Source organism: Lepidochelys olivacea, assembly GCF_965140295.1.
Source record: "Lepidochelys olivacea isolate rLepOli2 genome assembly, chromosome: 5".
Taxonomy (NCBI): Eukaryota; Metazoa; Chordata; order Testudines; family Cheloniidae; genus Lepidochelys; species Lepidochelys olivacea.
Genome location: NC_140415.1, coordinates 20510986 through 20531577, shown reverse-complemented (window position 1 = coordinate 20531577; position 20592 = coordinate 20510986). Strand labels below are relative to the sequence as shown.

The window sequence follows — 20592 nt, the reverse complement described above, 5'->3', positions numbered from 1 at the left end:
TCCAACCAGTATAAGACCCCAAGCACCCATAATAATCATTACCTCCAGAAGTCCATTCATTAACAAAATACATCTTCCATTTACCAATGAATACCTAATCCTGGTGTAAATTACAGCACAGTCTGGTGAATGCTGCATAAACATAATTTAGAATATACAGAATAAGCTAAATTCTTATCCCACCAAAGTATACATGAGTTTTGATATCAATGGGGTCAAAAATTTAGCCCATGAATTCTTTGGTATCTGCAGAGCACAATGCACACTTCAAACTCTATAAAAATCACAACCCTCCTTTCACATTAAAGGGAGTTACATGCCCATACAGGGCATAGATCGGGCCCAGTGCTGAACAACAGAGCATCAAAAGCCATCAGAATTATAGTAGGTATGCCATAATATCTTGTGAGGATCATTCTTTCTGATATCTCTTCAGTTTGAAAGCATACTTATTAGGGCTGTCGATTAATCACAGTTAATACACACGATTAACTCAAAAAAAAGTAATCAAAAAAAATTAATCATGCTTAATCCCAGTTTTAATTGCGCTGTTAAATGACAGAATACCAATTGAAACTTATTAAATATTTTTGGATGTTTTTCTACATTTTCAAATATTTTGATTTTAATTACAACACAGAATTCAAAGTGTACTCTGCTCACTATATATTTTTATTACAAATATTTGCACCGTAAAAAACAAAATTATGAACAAAATAGTATTTTTAAGTTCACCTCATACAAGTACAGTAGTGCAATCTCTATCATGAAAACGCAACTTACAAATGTAGATTTTTTTTGTTACATAACTGTACCCAAAAAACAAACCAATGCAAAACCTTAGAGCCTACAAGTCCACTCAGTCCTACTTTCTGTTCAGCCAATCGCTAAGACAAACAAGTTTGTTTACATTTATGGGACATAATGCTGCCCACGTCTTATTTACAATGTCACCAGAAAGTGAGAACAAAGTTCACATGGGACTTTATAGCCAGCATTGCAAGGTATTTACGTGCCAGATACGCTAAACATTCGTATGCCCCTTCATGCTTCGGCCACCATTCCAGAGGACACGCTTCCATGCTGATGACACTCAGTGATGCTTCTGCTATATACTTCATGTTATAGCAGTCTCAGATGATGACTCAGCACGTTCATTTTAAGAACACTTTCACTGCAGATTTGACAAAAATGCAAAGAAGGTACCAATGTGAGATTTCTAAAAATAGCTACAGTACTTGACCCAAGGTTTAAGAATCTGAAGTGCCTTCCAAAATCTGAGAGGGACGAGGTGTGGAGCATGCTTTCAGAAGTCTTAAAAGAGCAACACTCAGATGCGGAAACTACAGAACCCGAACTACCAAAAAAGAAAATCAACCTGCTGGTGGCATCTGACTCAGATGATGAAAATAAACATGCATCGGTCCACTCTGCTTTGGATCGTTAACGAGCAGAACTGGTCATCAGAATGGATGCATGTCTTCTGGAATGGTGGATGAAGCATGAAGGGATATATGAATCTTTAGCGTATCTGGCATGTAAATATCTTGCGACACGGCTGCAACAGTGCCATTCGAACACCTTTTCTCACTTTCAGGTGACACTGTGAACAAGAAGCAGGCAGCATTATCTCTACAAACATAAACAAACTTGTTTGTCTGAGCGATCGGCTGAACAAGAAATAGGATTGAGTGGACTTTTAGGCTCTAAAGTTTTACATTGTTTTATTTTTGAACGTGCATTTCAGTAGTGATGTACCTATAATTTGTAATGATATTTTGCATCCTGTGAAAGAAGGCATTTTATATATAAGAAAAATTCTTCTTCTTCTTCATGCATTTATGCTGATTCTACATTTATCCAGCTTCCTGTCCAATTAGAACCTTCTAAAAGATTTTAATAGAAAGTCCTTTTTCAAAGGAACAAAATCCTGTACCCAGGACCCTCACCCTATTCATTATTTTTTCTTCTGGGAATACAATTTTAAGACCATGGGAAACATCTTCTGTTGCATTAGGCTGACTTGCTCCTTGGTGCAGCTAAGGTTAGCATATTGGTGAAAGTGTAATTAAACTACATTTTAAAAATGTCTACATTTAACCAGAAAGCCTAGACTAAAAATAATTCATTTAAAAATCTGAATCCACGCTTATTACTCTTCTTCATCCATTATCTTTTAGTGTAAAAATGTAATACTTATTTTAAAAAATGTGAGAAAAATAATCCACACATGAAAAATCTACACATTGACAACATCTTAAAGGAACAAAAACAGTGTTTCATGTCAGACTGTAGGATCTCATATAGTTTGATTTAAAAAATAATTGAAAGAAAATTCCTTTCCACTTAACATGCCATAAGGTGTAATCTGCATACATACCACAATAAATAGTAGTGCTCTGGTCAAAGGTTAAGTGAAGCTTTATTGAACCATGTAAACAGAGATATTATGATTCAGTGATCAGCACATAATGTGGTTAGCTCTCAAATGCTCAACAGAACGGATGTTTGCCAGGCATTCAGCAAATATGCTCATACCCACACCCCCTTCACTTTTTATGTATCCCTTTGGTCTTTAAGCACATCTATTGATGTGCTTTAAACTACCGGCATAACCGAACTGGTCATTCAGTTAGCAGTAATCCTTCTATTTGTGAAATTAGTTTTATAGAGGATATTACCACCTGTGCTTCAAATCAATATGCTGCATGTGTTTTTTTTCTTAAAAAGGATGCCAATCTTGAACATTTGGGGGGGGGGGGGGGGAGCGAGGGAAATAGAACTTTTAAGGTTTTTTTTTTTGTAATTATTACAAAACACAGCAACTCATTTGTCCTGCTTTAATTAAGGTTGTAAGTAGGGCTGTCAATTAATTGCAGTTAACTCATGTGATTAACTCAAAAAAATTAATTGTGATTAAAAAATTTTAATTGCAATTAATCGCCATATTAATCACACTATTAAACAATACTACACCAATTGAAATTTATTAAATATTTTGGATGTTTTTCTACATTTTTATATTATATTCTGTGTTGTAATTGAAATCAAAGTGTATATTATTTTTATTATAAATATTTGCACTGCAAAAATGATAAACAAAAGAAATAGTATTTTTCAATTCATCTCAAACAAGTACTGTAGTGCATTCTCTTTGCTGTGAAAGTGCAACTTACAAATGTTGATTTTTGTTTGTTTGTTACATAACTGCACTCAAAAACAAAACAATGTTTTGTAGGCTTCACAGCCTACATTTCCACTCAGTCTTACTTCTTGTTCAGCCAATCGCGAAGACAGATAAGTTTGTTTACATTTACAGGAGATAATGCTGCCTGCTTCTTATTTACAATGTCACCAAAAAGCAAGCAAAGGCATTTGCAAGGTATTTACGTGCAGATATGCTGAACATTCGTATGCCCCTTCATGCTTCAGCCACAATTCCAGAGGACACGCTTCCATGCTGATGACGCTCATTAAAAAAAAATGCATTAATTAAATCTGTGACTTAAATCCTGAGGGGAGAATTGTATGTTCCCTGCTCTGTTTTACCAGCATTCTGCCATATATTTCATGTTATAGCAGTCTTGGATGATGACTCAGCACATGTTGTTCATTTTAAGAACACTTTCACTGCAGAGTTGACAAAACACAAAGAAGGTACCAATGTGAGATTTCTAAAGATAGCTACAGCACTCGACCCAAGGTTTAAGAATCTGAAGTGCCTTCCAAAATCTGAGAGGGACTAGGTAGGGGCATACTTTCAGAAGTCTTAAAAGAGCAACACTCAGATGCAGGAACTACAGAACCCGAACTACAAAAAGAAAATCAACCTTCTGCTGTGGCATCTAATTCAGATAATGAAAATGAACATGTGCCGATTTGCACTGCTTCGAACTGTTATTGAGCAGAACCCGTCATCAGCATGGACGCATGTCCTCTGGAATGGTGGTTGAAGCATGAAGGGACTTATGAATCTTTAGCGCATCTGGCACGTAAATATCTCGCAACAGCTGCTACAACAGTGCCATGCGAACGCCTGTTCTCACTTTCACGTGACATTGTAAACAAGAAGTGGGCAGCATTGTCTCTTTAAAATGTAAATAAACTTGTATGTCCGAGCGATTGGCTGAACAAGAAGCAAAAATGAGTGGACTTGCAGGCTCTAAAATTTTACATTGTTTTATTTTTGAATGCAGGTTTTTTGTACATAGTTCTACATTTGTAAGTTCAATTTTCATGATGAAGAGATTGCACTACAGTACTTGTATTAGGTGAATTGAAAAATACTTTTTCTTTTTTTTTATAGTACAAATACTTGTAATCAAAAATAAATATTAAGTGAGCACTGTACACTTATATTTGAAAATGTAGAACATCCAAAAATATTTAAATAAATGGTATTCTATTTATTGTTTAATCATGCGATTAATTTTTTTAATCATGCGACAGCCCTAGTTGTAAGTAGTTCTATTGTGAATGTTTTCTTTTTTTGGCAGGGATTCTAAAATCTGGCCATAAAAAGTTCACTCTCAGCAAAATATTTTAGTTTAGAAGGGAAGTTTGGTGGAGTTAATAAAGGCGACGATTTTCTTACAGAGGTCACAGAAGTCATGGACTCTGTGACTTCCAGAGACCTCCGTGACTTGAGCTGGCAGCACCTGGGAGCTGCAGCAGGGTCCCCCCTCTGCCTGTGACAGCTAGGAACTGTGGTGGCCCCAAGCTCCCAGCCACAGTGGGGGTGCTCCGCTGGTAGGAGCCACCGCAGGGGGTGCCCCAGAGCAGGCTCACGCACCTAGCCAGGCCCCTCGGGGTGGTGTGGGGATCCCCACAGCTCCCTGTTTTGTCACACATATTTTTAGTAAAAGTCACGGATAGGTCACAGGCTTTCATGAATTTTTCTTTATTGCCCATGACCTGTTCCTGACTTTTATGAAAAATTTCCGTGACAAAATCTTAGCCTTAATTATGAGTATGGGAATGAACAAGAATAAAGCAGAACTGCTTAGCCAAGAGCAGCGCCAAACTAAAGGAAGAGAAAAAATGTAGATAGCAGAAAGTTGGCAAGGTCATATGACTTCCTTCCAGTGGTATCCAACCTTTTAAGCCCCCAGACAAAAAAAGGTATTACAAAATATCAAGGGATGCTACCAGGAAGGGAAAAGTTATTTCAAGCTGCCCTTCTTTTAACCCCCAATGTCCATTTACACTCCCTTCTCCTACTACTGAACTGGGTGCCTAAAAGCAGCTCTCAGCTCAAGCCCTTAACCCAAACTTTAGGTTCCAAAATGCTCTGCCATTTATTCAAAGTACCAGATGGGCTTGGAAAGAGAAGAGATAACCTTCTTTTTCAAATCTTACTTTAGTGGCCCCATCCCTCAGAAACCCACCTATCTCTGCCTTTAACCCTCACCTAGCCCCCAACCCTTTTTGCAAGCACATTCCTCAGCCCCAATCCCTGAAGGGAACAGTTGGTTCCTTTTCCTGAAGCCTCCAGCCCCCAGGAACTCAGCCCATCTTTCCCATCGTACACAGCCCCCAGTATCCGCAGGAAACACAACCCCCCGCCCCCATCTCTATCCCTCTTTCCCCTCTATGTTCCTCAAGAATACCCCCAATACTTACCTTAGGTCCCTATTCACCCCAACCTTCCCATTCCCAAAAATAAACTCTTTCCAAAAACAAAACCACTCAACTGCAGTGGGGGCACCCCGCCTCCAAAATCAATGACTACTGCCTCCACTGCACTGTCTGGGACCTCTGCTATTGTGTGTTTTCCTCATGCCCTTTCCAGACAGCCAACCCTCCTACTGAACCAGCGGCAGTTACGCTTCCTTGCTCCCCTTTCCCTTCTGCTGCTCCTTCCTTTCTTCTGATGACTTTGTGGCTCTAGTCTTCTGCACTACCTTCCTCTTAAAGGAGCAGCAGCTCAGAGGCTCCTCACTTCCCCTCCAGGGGAAACTGCACTAGGGGACTTTTAGCGCACTGCAGTAGGTTCTACACAGACAGCTACTTTATGACAGGCTAAAGTGTTATACGTTACACCCCAGTTTGTCACTCACTGTATAGATAAGCCCCAATAATATATTTTGCATATACGTATATCTATATTTACGTGTGTGTGTATTTTGTGTAAAACAGTTTTAATTATAAATCAACTTCAATTATCAAAACAATGAAAAAGCAGCTCACTCTTTTACTTAATAATATTTCCTTAAAACCCACTTCATTCAAATGTCTTAAAATGCTTGACTTCTCCTTTAATATAAAAGTATCAGAGGGGTAGCCGTGTTAGTCTGCTTCCACAAAAACAACGAGAAGACTAACAGATTTATTTGGGCATGAGCTTTCGTGGGTAAAAAACCACTTGAAAAAAAAAAAAGCTGAAGAAGTGGGGTTTTTACCCACGAAAGCTTATACCCAAATAAATCTGTTAGTCTTTAAGGTGCCACCAGACTCCCCATTTCTTAAAAAAAAAATAAATAAAAGTGAGCTAAATTAGACTCCAACATTTAAAAAAATATTAAACAAAATCACAGAGCTAACAAGATAAGCACTTCTCCCTCTGCATCGCTTCACCCATCTACCAGTAGTCTATTCAGACTGTAATATCTTAAAGGCAGGGACTTTGTCTTCATGCTTCCTATAAAACACCTGGCTCACTACTGAAGTAATATACCAAACGTACTATCATCTGTTTGTTAGACAAAGTTTAATTGTCCATTAATGAACTACTGTCTTAATTCCTCAACTAACTAAAAAAGCAAAATCATGAAATAATTTCACTTTGCTCCGAAAAATTAGCACCTATACATGTCAATGTGAATTGAGTTTGACTGACACGTCTCTCAATTTAGTAAATTTTGTTTGTTTTGTCCAAAATGTCTGTATATACACACACTCATTATAAGGGTTCCATCAATATAATTCTTGGAGGACTGCATTATAGACGAGTGGTGAAGCCACAATACTAGTGTACATTTAATATAAACTTACACTACAGTTTTCTGGTGGAACTAGAAGTTGTGTAATCTCTCCACCATGGACACAGAAGATGTGTTTCATTTCTCCAGAAAAGATGTCCCATATAATGACTGAAAAATCCACACCACCTGAGATCAAGTATCTTTGGTCATAACGAGATGAGACCTGATGAGGATACAGTAAACATGTAACTTTGTTCCGATGAGCCCGGAGATTTCTGTGAGGTGGCCAACCTGGGAAATAATTTAAAAAAAAGTTTAACAACTTTAAATATTCAACAATATTTTTAAATTACAAAACTGAGTATAATTTTAGCAGGAGTGGTAAAAAAGGCAGGGAAAATTCTCAAATCTTCACCCTTCCTTCCTCACCCCTCAAACAGATATACTAGTTGTGACACTGGTAGACCAGGTACCAGCTCATGCCAAAGCCCCAGGCCAATTCACTTATTTATGGTTTATTAATATAGATCACAGTGATTGTTAAATGTATAAGAGTGTATTTGGTGTTTAAACTTCATGAAAACTAATGGGATGTTACTTGCATTGTTTTCACTTATCTGTATCCTGTTACAGGGGGGTTGGAACAGAGTGGGACAGCGGACCATGGCCCTCCCACTCTTTACAAGCCATAAGGACGCGTGACCGTGGGGGGTGGAGGGGAAGAGGAGGCAGCAGGGTCTTGTGGGGGAAAAGCCAGTGTGGGAGTGGGGCCCCGGGGTGAGGCAGTGCAAGGAGGTGGGGCCACAGTTCAGGCACTGTTGGCTCCCCCACTGTTAGGAAGCTTCCCCCGCCCCTGTCCTGTTATAATGTAGTAGCAAACATTTATATTGTGTGTACTGCTGTAACTAAATAACCCATCAAAGGAGAAAGAAACCTTGCAGAATGCAAATGAAGAACTCTAATAGAAAAGAGCTAATTGCAAACCAAGTGGTCACTGTGTGTGATGATTAGAGGTCAACGACTCAAAATGCATTCATCATACTCTACCATCAAAGGAAAAGCCCACGTGGGCAGTGACACTGTCGGCTTGTTTTCTGTGAGAAGAAGCTGTAAGTACGGAATCAAGGAAATATCCTTCATCTCTGGACTGTTTGGACTCTTACAGGGAAGTGTACCAGATGCAAAGTGGTGATACCTAGAGACAATCTGGGTACCCTGAAAAGACTTTTGGGAAACTGGCAGTTTATTACATCACTGCCACCATTTGGAATTATAAACTGTGACTCACCTGTGCATATATTTCACCTGCTTTAATCTCTCAGCAGCTCTCATTTCCTTTTCTTAGCTAATAAACCTTTAGTTTATAGAATTGGCTACCAGCATTGCCTTTGGTGTAAGATCTAGAGTATCAATTGATCTGAGGTATGTGATTGGTCTCCTGGGGCTGGGAACAACCTCATGTGGTGTGATTTTTGGTGTAAGTGACCTTTTATCACAAAGTCCAGTTTGTCTGGGTGGCAAGATAGACTGGAGAGTCTAAGGGGACTGTCTGTGACTCCACAGTAAGATTGGTATAGTGATCCAGGAGTTCACATTTGTTACTGGTTTGGTGAAATCTAATTATAGAACATGACACCATGTTGGGGTATCTACCCTGTTTTCTGATAGTCTGCTATGAGGTAGGCACTAACAGTTGTGAGCCACTCCAGACAGCATGACATGAGCTGGGAGCCAGCTAGTGTTCACTATTTAGATTTCTCCTGATATAAAAGAATTTAGGGATTATCAAGGGTATTGTAAAAATGGCTCCCTTTTTATCTCCTATTTGCTAAAGCACCTGATGCTGTATTTGTTAAAGCACCTGATGCTGAAAAGTGACTTCCCACAATTCCTACTTATTTCAACATTGTTTGCAGATGACCAGCACCTTTTGTAATTCAGCCATGCATGTCTAAAGTTTGCTTACATACCTCTCCTGAGCATGTGCTCTCCTTGCAGAAGCTGAACTATTGCAGTTTGAGTTGCTGGCACAATAACAATGCTTCCATCTTCACGACCACAAACCAGGCGTCCATGTGCTGGGATATACACACTGGCTGTAACTTTAAGTGGTTCATTACTGTTTGGTATTAAGCTTAATTGGTCTATAATTCCAGCCGGACAAGGAGTAAGTTTACAAAAAGCTTCTTGCAGAGAAGTTGAAGTTGTCATTTGCAGTCCTGTTAAAAAAAAAAAAAAAGTGATTAAAATAATTACAGCACCTGTCTTGAGAAGATCTCAAAGCCCTTTATCAATATTAGTAAATTTTACAACACCCTTGGAAGTAAATACAAAACACATATTGGAGATTAATTCACCTACCACAACAATGCAATCAGTCACTTTCAAACTTTAACACTCAACTCTACTAGCACACAGAAATACTAGACCAGAGTTTGAGAAAGGAATTGAAAAAGAATGTATCCAACTTAAACAGCACAAGGAACTTATTTAGACAGATGGCAATTACCAGACATGGAATTTAGTAAGAGACCCCGTTAACTCCTTTAAGTCTTGTAAAAAGTACTATTGAATTTTTTCAATGACAAAACACAACTCAGGACTTCAACTCTACATCTCATCTGAAAGAGAACTGCTGTAGGAACACAGTGCAGCACTGGTTTACTACCTGATCAGAAGAATCTACTGACTCACAGCCCCTTTCTTTAACATCTTGTTGAACATCTCTTGATTCTAAATATACTTGTGCACATGCTTAATATTAGTCGTTTGAGTGAAGTACATTATTTTTTGTATTGTAGTAGCACTTGGAGCCAGGACACCTTTGTGTTAGATACTGTAAGAACGCAAAGAAACAGTCCCCGTTCTGAAGAGCTTAAAATCTTAAAGCAACAGACAGCATGTAGCTATGACAAATACATCAGGAAAATGGAAGCACAAGGGAACAGCAAGACAACTGAAATCAGTATAATAAGCAGTGGTCATAACACTCACTTAACCACCAGCGAAGGGGTTTTTTTTTTTTTGTAGTCATCACAAAATAAAGAGAGATTTAAAAGAGGATAATGTAGTGAGTGACCTTGCAGATTTTTACAGGGAGCTTCTTCTATGCATAAAGAGGTGACATGGGAGGTGCACAGCGGTGTTTGTCTGAAACTGTGACAAATGGCCAACTAAGGGCCGCATCATTGACAGAGAGGAGGTGGAAGTCTACATCTTCACAGAACATTGAAATTATAGGCAAAGTACACGCAGCCATGAAGAGCCTAAAAAGAGGCAGACAAGTACTTTGTGCTTCACGTAGTGGAAAGGGGGAGGGGGAAGGAGTCGGTGGAGGAATTCAAAAGGTGTATGCGTATGCGTGATATGGTCTACGTAACAAGACAGGAAGATTATTTCTGAAGCAGCATTATGAATAGATTTAAGGGAGGCAAGACTGCATTTGTCAGCAACGGAGGAGGAGGACGTTGCTATAGTTAAGATGTGAGATAATGATTGCCAGAATGAGAATGTTAGTGTGAACAGTGAGGAAAGGCTGGGCTTTGGTGACGTTGTACAGGAACAAGAAGCAAAATTTATAAGTGGCTTGAATATATGGGTATACAGAAAGAGCAGAGCCATGTTATAGTTCTGAAGGTGGTGGTACATGTGTAAATATTTGGAGGACTGGGTCTTTGGTTTGAGAGGTCTAAAATGGCCCATAGCACAAGGTAGTATTTTGTTAAATACCAGTACCGTACAGATTAACAAAACTGTGTGTGTATTTTTTCCTTAACTCCCTAGATTATCAGAAGAGAAGAGCATTTTACTAAGCAAAAACTAAAATTTAGGTGAAGAACATTTACGAACTGAAAATAGAAGTATTGGGTGCTGGTACAGAGGTGTTCCACTAAGCTCACTGGGAATGATATGCAGGAGGCGGTTTGTGTGAGCCTCCAGATAACAGCCACCTTGTGGTCTCTATGAATGAAAATCTCAGCTTTAAAATTTAAAAGAAAAAATTGTAGCCATTTTTCTTCTGAATTACAGCTTTAAATACGTAAAAACAGAAGTAAACCAGTTACTAGGGTCAAAAAGAACAAGCAGCTGGGTTTTACTTTTTGAGCAGAAGACTGGTAAAACCTAAATATTCCTTCCTTCTCCCCCCCACCAACCCTCTCTCCACAAATTGTATGTAAGCTTTACCACAGCAACAGCAGCTACTGCAAGGAGAACTCCTCTTCTTCCACCCTCACTGAAGCTGCCAGTAGCACAGGGAGACATACCACCTAGTCTTCCTGCAACCACCCATCTGCTTTAACAAGAGATAGTACTAAGCCACTGCTGCACAGAGCTGAAGTCCCACAGATGCTGCCTCCCTCCCCAACAGGGCCTGCCCAGAGCCAGTACAGAAAAAGAGCCTAAAGGACATCCAGGCCAGAAAGGAGACTTCCCCTCCACCTCATTCCCGTATCTGCCCCTACTCACACTAACCAGAGAGATTTGTTCCCTCACCCAATCCACCACCTGAAGAAGCTTGCAGAAGAGTAGGAGTAGAAGGAATGGTTCTAATCAGGCTCTTATATCACATACCACTGAGGATGGTGTTATGTTAGAAGGCTGAAAAGCATATGAAATTAATGGAGTTAGAGGAGAAGAGGAAGCACGTTCACCCAGGGAACGTCACACATATAACCAAATGAGCCAAAAAAAAAAAAAAAAGGAGCAACTTGTTAAAAAGTTTTGGCAGCAAGTCACTGTGTTTTAGTTAATGCTACCTTCTGTGTTGTCTTGCAGTTCAAGTGTATCTGGCACACTCCAAATACACAGTCTCCCTGAAGAGTCTCCCTGGATTAGAAGTTTATGGAAACACTCCCTGCGTCCATAGAAGAATCGAGTAACAGGGGGACAGATTAGCAGCTGTAAAATAAAGTCATATTAGAACAATTTCAGATGCATATAGCTGGTTCCTAATCTTGACAGTAACTTCCTTTGCATAACCTTCTCTATTCCTGCTATACCTTTTAAAGACAAACAAGAATGGGGAAAAAAGTAACACGTAGCAAAACAAAAGCATGACTAATTACAGAGCATGTTATAAACAAAATATATCAGGTAAAATTTTATAATAGACATTTTAATTGCAACAGAGGACTGAAAGGTGTGATTTGAAATGGTGAAAGTTAACAGTAATAAGATCTGAAACACAAACAGAATACAGAATTAATTAATTAGTGTCCGATAATAAAACGATCAGGAAAGGTTTCAATCTCTTCTGCTGGGACAAAATTATGGCTAAATTAAAAAAAGTGTATTCCTAAAAACTACCTTGTGACCAAGTTATTCTTTTTAACTTATGCATATCTATGAATATTTTAAGCATCTCAGTGTTTACAGTGCCAAAAAGGCCATCAATTTCAAGTTATACAATAGCGATATATTTTTATGTCTAGTCTTCCAAAAGAACTCATCTCCCATTTCAGCACCTCACTGACAGCTGCCAGGTACTGAGCACTTTTGAAACTCTATCCCTTTTGAAGTGCAGCTGCCTGATGTTCAAAATCTACTGTAAGTTCCATTACAGAAAATAGAGAAGAAAGATACATTAGGTTATCTTCGTCCATATCTCTGCCAGTGCAGGATTGTTCCCAATAATATCCTCTCTAGCACTTTGCCTAGTATTATTTTAAATAAGAAAAGGATTCCATTATTTCCCTGAGGAAACTATTCCAGAGTGTCTTATAAATATCACTCAATTAGTTTTACCCAATATTTACCCGAAGTTTACCTTTTCTTAATTTCAGTCCAATTCCGTTAGGTATCCCTTGCACCATACTATATATTTCCACATACCCCTCAAATATTTGTCACTTTAACAGCTGCTTAGCCAAGCTACAGAGTATATACTTCACACATCCAGTCTTTTCTCAGATTCCACATAAATCCCTTCAGCTCTTCAATCATTTTTGTTACTTTCTCTACAGTCCCCTCAGTTTGTCTAGATCTTTCTGCTAATGATTCATCACTCTTTGGCACAAAACCTCTGAGGTACAAAGCCCAAAAACTGTACTGACCTTTTTCCACCTCATTGCATTACATTGCAGTGACACAGTAAAAGCTGTGTTATCCGGCCCTTTACCAACCAAAAAGCTCTAGAAACCAGCATTTCTGATATCCATTAAAAGTCCAGTTGATGCAGGGCCAGCAGGCTCCCTACCTGGCTCCACATGGATCCCTGGAAGCGGTGACATCCCTGCTGCTCCTCGGCAGAGACGCTCCGTGCACTGCCCCCACCTCGCCCCGCCCTGAGTGCTGGCTCCACAGTTCCCACTAGCCGGGAACTGCAGCCAATGGGAGCTGCGGGAGTGGTGCCTGCAGGCGGAGGCAGCACGGAGAACCATCTGGCCGCGCCTCAGCCTAGGAGCAACAAGGACATGTCGCTGCTTCCAGGGAGCTGCCCAAGGTGAGCGCCACCTGGATCCAGCACCCCAAAACCCCTCCTGTGCCCCAACCCCCTGCCCAGAGTCCCCTCCTGCATCCAAACTCCCTTCCTTCATTGGTAACTATAACTCTGAGTTAACCAGAATTTTTGACTAACTGGCACCCCCCCCACACACACACACACCGATCCTCCCAACATGCTGGAAAACAAAGCTTTTTACTTTACTTAGGTTTCAGCATTCAAAAGGCAACATCTTCCAGACGACTGTTTTATTTAAATCGTACAGAACTAAGCTCTTCAGCCTAATACAACAGTAGCATAAAAGGGACAAACTAAAAAAATTTAAAAAAAATGAACAACCAAAGAATACATACAAAGGGAAAGTGGTTATATGCTGCAGTAACATGAGTGTAGAGTAATCTGAGATTGCTTAGACATCTTACTGTGTGTGTATTTATTTATATATTTTAAAAAGAAAAACCCCTTAGTATCATTAAAAATTTGTATCATCAGTGTCTCTTTCTCTGCTGCTTCCTCCACCAAACAGGGGTCTGGGGCATCAAGGGAGTGGGAGGGAAGAATCCCAAAAGGGTGAGGAGATAACACAGGAGAGGGGGGACCCACAAATTGTGTGTATGTGGGGAGGGAGAATGGTACAAAAGACCCTCCAAATGGTGTGACAGGGGATGGGAGAAAGGAAAATGTCCAAATTGGAGCAAGAGATGGAGAAAAAGGAGGGAAAAATTCAAAAAAGTGTTGGTGAGGATGGTCATAGAGGGGAATAAATGGCAACCCAAGTTAATGGACAGAGGCAAGAAGGCTCATAAATGAATTTAACCTTTTTAAAAACCCTTAGATTTGTGTAAATGTAATACTTAGCACCTCCTTAGCTATTGAGACTCATTTTCCAGTCGCAGTTGGACAAGACTGTGAAACTTGCCTCCTTGCTAGTTAGTTTTTCCCCCTCCTCACACGCCATGGACTCTACCCAAATGGGTAATTCAGGCTCAGAATAAGTATGACATGCCTGACCTAGAAGATTATTATTGGAGGATACCATCTAACGATACTCACTGAAAAAAAAGGAAAAATGATATCTAAATTGTTTGGCAGATGTACCAATACATTAGAGTGAGGATGTCTGCAGAACTGAAAACAAACTGATCTTATCTGTGCAGTGCTAATCATGACATTCATGTTTTAAATAAATAAATAAAAAACCACGCAAACTCACGAAATACTAGGGGAGAAGGAAACGAAGCCAAATGAATTTACACTTTAAAACGTCAGTTATTCTCTGAAAATGTTGACTGTAACTTAGGAGAAGAAATAGACAGCTTATAATGTTTTTGAGCAAGTTTTATGTATAAAAACATGCACAGCGTAATCCGCAAGACAAGGAACGTGTTTTACCTGTTTATCTGCTCGGTCCAATACACTGTACAGTAAAGGAGGAATTAAATTTTCAACAGCTTTTCCCACATCACTGCGAAACGTATCACTAGCTGGTAGGCAACTGAGTTTAACACAGAACAACAAAAGACACCAATTTAGAACCCTTACATTATTAAGGATCTATTACTGTGTCACTGTTTAAAAGCAGAATTTGCAAACAAAAAAATACTTTTAAAAAAATCAGTGTTTCCAATACGTTATATTTGTTCATTTTGTCAATTTTTCAATATATAACTATACAGATCCCCATTCAGCTGTCTAGTTTATTTCACGTAAACTAAAAATCACGATATTACTCAGGAATCACAGAATATCAGGGTTGGAAGGGACCTCAGGAGATCATCTAGTCCAACCCCCTGCTCAAAGCAGGACCAATCCCCAATTTTTGTGCCAGATCCCTAAATGGCCCCCTCAAGGATTGAACTCACAACCCTGGGTTAAACAGAGGGCTACCCATAAATGTATCCAGCTTAGTCTACTTCCACCTCAATAGCCTTAGTAAAGAAAGAGGAGGAGCTTTGCAGTGGACCTGGAAGGTTCAATCTAGTCTCTGTTGGACCAAGGACGGGGAGGAGCAAGTGCCCAAACCAAGGATTCCTCACAAAGCGTCCTGCCAGCAGCTCCCTCCTGTTTATATTGAGGGAGCTCCAGCTCAAGCCCTTCTGCTGATCTCTGCTGTGGCAGTATATGGTGTGGAGAGAGATGCTCTCTCAGATAATCTTATCCCAAACCAGTCAGGGCTTTACAGGTTTAAACTAACACTTTGAACTCCACACAGAATTCTATTGATCCTGATTAGATTCTGCATACAAAACGTAAGAGTTTATACATTATGAAGAGACATGCTCCCCAGACAAATACAGTTGTCCAGTCAGAAGACTATATATAATTGAGAACAATTAAAAAAATTAAAATTTCAAGTGGCTACAGATACTATATTTAAAGACAATTTTCTAGCTCAGATTGAGAGGACTGCATAATTTTCCCGTCATATATAATGAATTATGATCTGAAACATATGTAACTAATATTTATTTACCACAGCATTAAAAAAACAAAGCATCTTAGATAGACTGAGACAGGAGGTCTTTCTCTCATGACAATAACTAAAAAGAAAAATGATAAAACTGCTCTCCAAAAAACATCAGAAAACTGATTCCAGGGCTTGAGACACTCTCTTGTATACTGTACCAATTGGCAGATCCACAGACCGGCAACATGTTACCAAGAAATATTAGCTTGACCTGGGATACTGTTAGTAGGCTTACGTCTAGGACAGAACTGGTTCCAAAACTCGTCCAGGTAATGTTCAAGACATGCGGTACAGACATTAGATCAAACTGAGGCTTAGGAAAGGTTAAACACGATCTCACCACATAGTCATAGAAGCATAAAACAATTTTGCACTGGCTACAAACTCAGCAAGAATTTCATGCAAATAGAGTTGAGAAAGAGTGTAGCCTACAGAGATGATGTTTGCTTATACCAATGTGCTGAAATGTAAGTAGAGAATATGTTTTTGGGCCTAAATTTGGGCTTGAAGATAATAAAATATGAGTGAAGCAGACAATTCTGGGTCAAGTTAAAGGTAAGGTAGGCCAGGTCATGTGGTAAACATGTTTTGGTTTTAACAATGCTCTAGGCAAAATGTGTATGTTTTGGAAGAATGTTATATGTACTGATAATTACTGGAACGATATTTACAGAGATGTTAATTAAGAGGACATTTCATGTGAAATAGCCTATGATAAAGTAGAAAATATTTAATCATGGTGGTGGAAATATAAATATGGTAAAAGGTGGGTTTAATTTATTAAGGAGTATTATTATAATTGATTATAAAAATGGTAGCACATTAATTTTAGGTTAGCACATTCATTGGCCATCAAGGTACCATTAAAGAAAGGATTACATGTCCGTTCTTCTCAACCAGGGACTGATTACCCCGGATGCACCTTTTCATCTTGGAATATGGTATAAATGCAGTGTATCATTATACTGCAATACCTGTTTACTTTATTTAAAATAAAATAATTAGCTCAAGTTTTTAATTCTATCACTAATTGGGTCATTCACAGTCTTCCACTAAACTAAATTATCTGTAATGGCACCAAAGGCTCCAACCTTAAAGAGTTTAGTTTAGTTCTATTCCTTATCTTTAAACCATTAATTTGGAACTCACACACCATTCAAGTTGATCAGCAGCATACAATTTAGGCATTCCCAGTTGAGGTGGTTCTGTTAACAATGAGTTCAGCAGAAACCAATCATAACCAGGAAGTAAAGACAAGGGTCTGATTAACATTAAATAAAGTATCTTTGATGAAACATACTTTAAAAATCCACCAAGTCTGATCTTTTACCTTTTGTGTGTACAAGAACAAGTAATGCTCTGTAAGTTAACCTTTTAAAGGTTGAAATACTACACTTAACTTACTGTAACAACATCCTGTTGATCCTAATTAACATAGCACAAATAATATTTCTGCCCTTGATGTGTTCCTGATTCAGCAAAACATTTTAACTTGTTCATGGCACATCTTCAAGAGAAAAGCAAACCCAGTAACACCACATATTCTCCAATGTCAGCAATAACTAATCAGAAAGGATCATTGTAATGATGGAAAATATGTGTCTCAAGCTTTGACTTTATTATTACCTAGTATTGTTTGGTATGTACCACAAAATTAAGGTACATCATTTTGGGGATACACAAATTTTAAGGTATGTTAGTGGCATTTTAGTTTCTACAACATCAGTCTGATTTAGGAATCAAACAAACCAATCAGATTCAACATTTTATTTTTGTTCCACATCTCAGTTTTACCTGATACCGCATACGTGCTCCATTATTTAAAATTCTGAGTACCTGGCTGGTAGTTTGTAAATAAAACTTTGTCCATCTTCTGTCCATATGATCACTTTATCAGCTGATACAAAGTCACCGCCAGTCCACGTTTGTCCATTTTCACTGGGAACTGAACATAACAAGGAATAATCTCCAGCATCAAAAACCTAGAAGTAAGCAAAATTAAACAAAAAAAAAAAGGTCTATTTGTTTATCATTACATGTTCATATTTTAAATGTTTGGATAGCTAATAATTTAATACCTCCACATATTTAGTTTTAAGGAACATTCAATTCTATTACCTATGGCAACAATTACTTAAGATACTTAATACATACTAAATTCCATAAAATAGCCAAGAAAATAAATTTGTTATAGAAATTACAATGTCTGTATCATGTTTGCAATCCTTTGATACACATTACAAATATGGTATGGCATAGCATGCTTTCCATTTAGATTTTGCAGATTTTTGTCTGCATAAAACAAAACCATATCAACTATTTAGCCTTCAAAAAGGCGTTTTCATCTATTTTTTAAATAATGTCCAAAGCATGAACGCAATATACTCCCAATGCTGTGAGCCAATATACTTGAAATAGACTAAATACTCAAAGAACTCAGAGCTCTAGTTGATTTATAAACACTTTCCCAAGCATCTTTCCCTATGTCTCACTGACAGTTTTATTAAACCAGCCTCTATTGCTAAGAAAAAGCCAGTTTTTTTTACTTAACTGGTTATACTTACCCTCCAGTATTTGGAGCACACTACCAAAAGTGATCGCTGGGTAAATGCACAGAAAGAAATGCTTTGGCAGTTTTGACAGTAAATTGGTTTAGACTCCTCCTCAAATACTGGTTCTGTATCCTAAAAGAGAAAGAAAGAAAGTTACCTTTATTCAACCCTATGATACCGAAAAGTGTTCTGCTTTGTGCCACAGTTCTCAAATTATGCTCTCTGGACCTCTGAACGGGTCTAAGGAGCATTTTAGGGGGGTCTCACAGAAAATCTTCTGTCACAACAGCAAAACATTTATCAAGCTTCAAACAAGGACATTTCCTGTGATATAGCCCAAGATACACCCATACATCTTTGTATGCCATGTGGATGCAACATGTTTTACTCTGTCAAATATTTCTTTGGTGAAAATTCAATCAGGATCAAATTTGCAGACTGCCAAAACTAAAGGGGTTGGAAGTATACAGAAGAGCAGCCCAAAAATTATGAAGTGGCACGTGTCATCAGATGTTCGGCTGCCTGTGCGTTCCCTCCGAATGCCGTCCCAGCTCTGCACAGATACTGGCACTGCAGACCTCAAGTGAACCACCCAATAAGACCACAAGACTTGGTTTAGTAGCGGAGGGGCCCAGCCAGGTTTATTGTTGACGAAGCATGGTAATAGCACCTGGTAGACTCTACAAGTATAATAAAATATGTATGATCATGACAATGGATGCAGCTCAGTCAGTGGCAGGACTTTCCACTGCTCCCTAGGCTGGCAAAAGACACTCCCTCTGAGATACATCTTTATACACAGTTACAAACAAATTACGTATTACCCTGACATATCTAGGTCCCCCCCTCTGACATATCTGGGTGCCACCTGTTAGGATATAGATATTCAGGCCTGTCTGTAAAGGCCTATACTCTAAGAATTTAGGTGTATTCTTATCACTTGGCTAGTGATAGAGGTATAAAAGAAAGAATCAAAACCAATGTCTGCCAGGGTAAGGGCCTTCTCTTACTGTGACAGTTTGTGGCCCTGTGCTTAGGCTCAGGCCTTTGGCTAAGCAGCAGAGGCAGCCATAAGCTGGGAAGCGAACGGTCACATCCTCACATTCCAAACTAGTCACATTGAAATAAGGTGCTATTGGGCTGTTAGGCACTATCAGGACAGGATTGTATTCCTATCACCTCCAGAGAAAGGGAAGTGCCTAGAAAATGTAAAAGGAAACTTAGTTTGATAGCATCCTGTCTGGCAAGAACTCACTTATCAATACTGGGATGTGAAATCCTCACTTCTGTATTGTCTTGCCATTATAGTTCCCACTTTGCTATTGTTTGTCTGTATAATCTCTGTCTGGTTCTGTGATTGTTCCTGTCTGCTGTATAATTAATTTTGCTGGGTGTAAACTAATTAAGGTGGTGGGATATAATTGGTTACATAATCATGTTACAATATGTTAGGATTGGTTAGTTAAATTTCAGGAAAATGATTGGTTAAGGTATAGCTAAGCAGAACTCAAGTTTTACTATATAATCTGTAGTCAATGAGGAAGTGACTGGGTGTGGGTGGGGGTGGGCATGTGGGTGTGTGAGATGGGAACAGAGAATGGGGGTAAGAAAATTGGAATCATGTTTTGCTAAAGGGGGAGATGGGAACAGGGAATGGGGGTAAGAAAATTGGAATCATGTTTTGCTAAAGGGGGAAATGGGAACAGGGAATGGGAGTAAGGAAGTTGGAATCATGTTTGGCTAAGGGTAGGAATGGGAACAGGGACACAGGTGTAAGGCTCTGTGGTGTCAAGCTGGGAAGGAGGATACTAAGGAAGGAAACTGGAATCATGCTTGCTGGAAGTTCACCCCAATAAACATCTAATTGTTTGCACCTTTGGACTTCGGGTATTGTTGCTCTCTGTTCATGCGAGAAGGACCAGGGAAGTAAGTGGGTGAAGGAATAAGCCCCCTAACACCACCCATTACCTCGTACATGTTGGTTTGATCAAAACATTTCTATTCATCATGCTGTCATCCTGACCTTATCTTTAGGATGGGTCAGTGTGTTCCTGTTATCTTTGGGGAATGTGCTGGTATTGAGGTGTTCTAGTACCACCTTTCTGGAATGTGTTTGTATTTAATTGATTTAATTGGGGATTGATTCTGCTTTGAGCAGGGGGTTGGACTAGATGACCTCCTGAAGTCCCTTCCAACCCTGATATTCTA

At 39.1% G+C, this 20592-nt stretch overlaps 1 protein-coding gene across 4 annotated transcripts in view; it reads right to left on the bottom strand.

The window, feature by feature from the left end:
- The window catches only part of WDR7 (WD repeat domain 7), a 385156-nt gene that overhangs the window by 307060 nt on the left and 57504 nt on the right, over positions 1 to 20592 (bottom strand). For all 4 annotated transcript variants that reach the window (XM_084629121.1, XM_084629122.1, XM_084629120.1 and 1 more), the window contains 6 exons: positions 18397 to 18516; positions 17669 to 17814; positions 14758 to 14860; positions 11681 to 11822; positions 8894 to 9142; positions 6994 to 7214 (listed from right to left, as the gene is read on the bottom strand). In XM_084629121.1, the coding sequence (XP_084485247.1) occupies positions 6994 to 7214; positions 8894 to 9142; positions 11681 to 11822; positions 14758 to 14860; positions 17669 to 17814; positions 18397 to 18516 (981 nt within the window). The remainder of the gene's footprint in view (positions 1 to 6993; positions 7215 to 8893; positions 9143 to 11680; positions 11823 to 14757; positions 14861 to 17668; positions 17815 to 18396; positions 18517 to 20592) is intronic.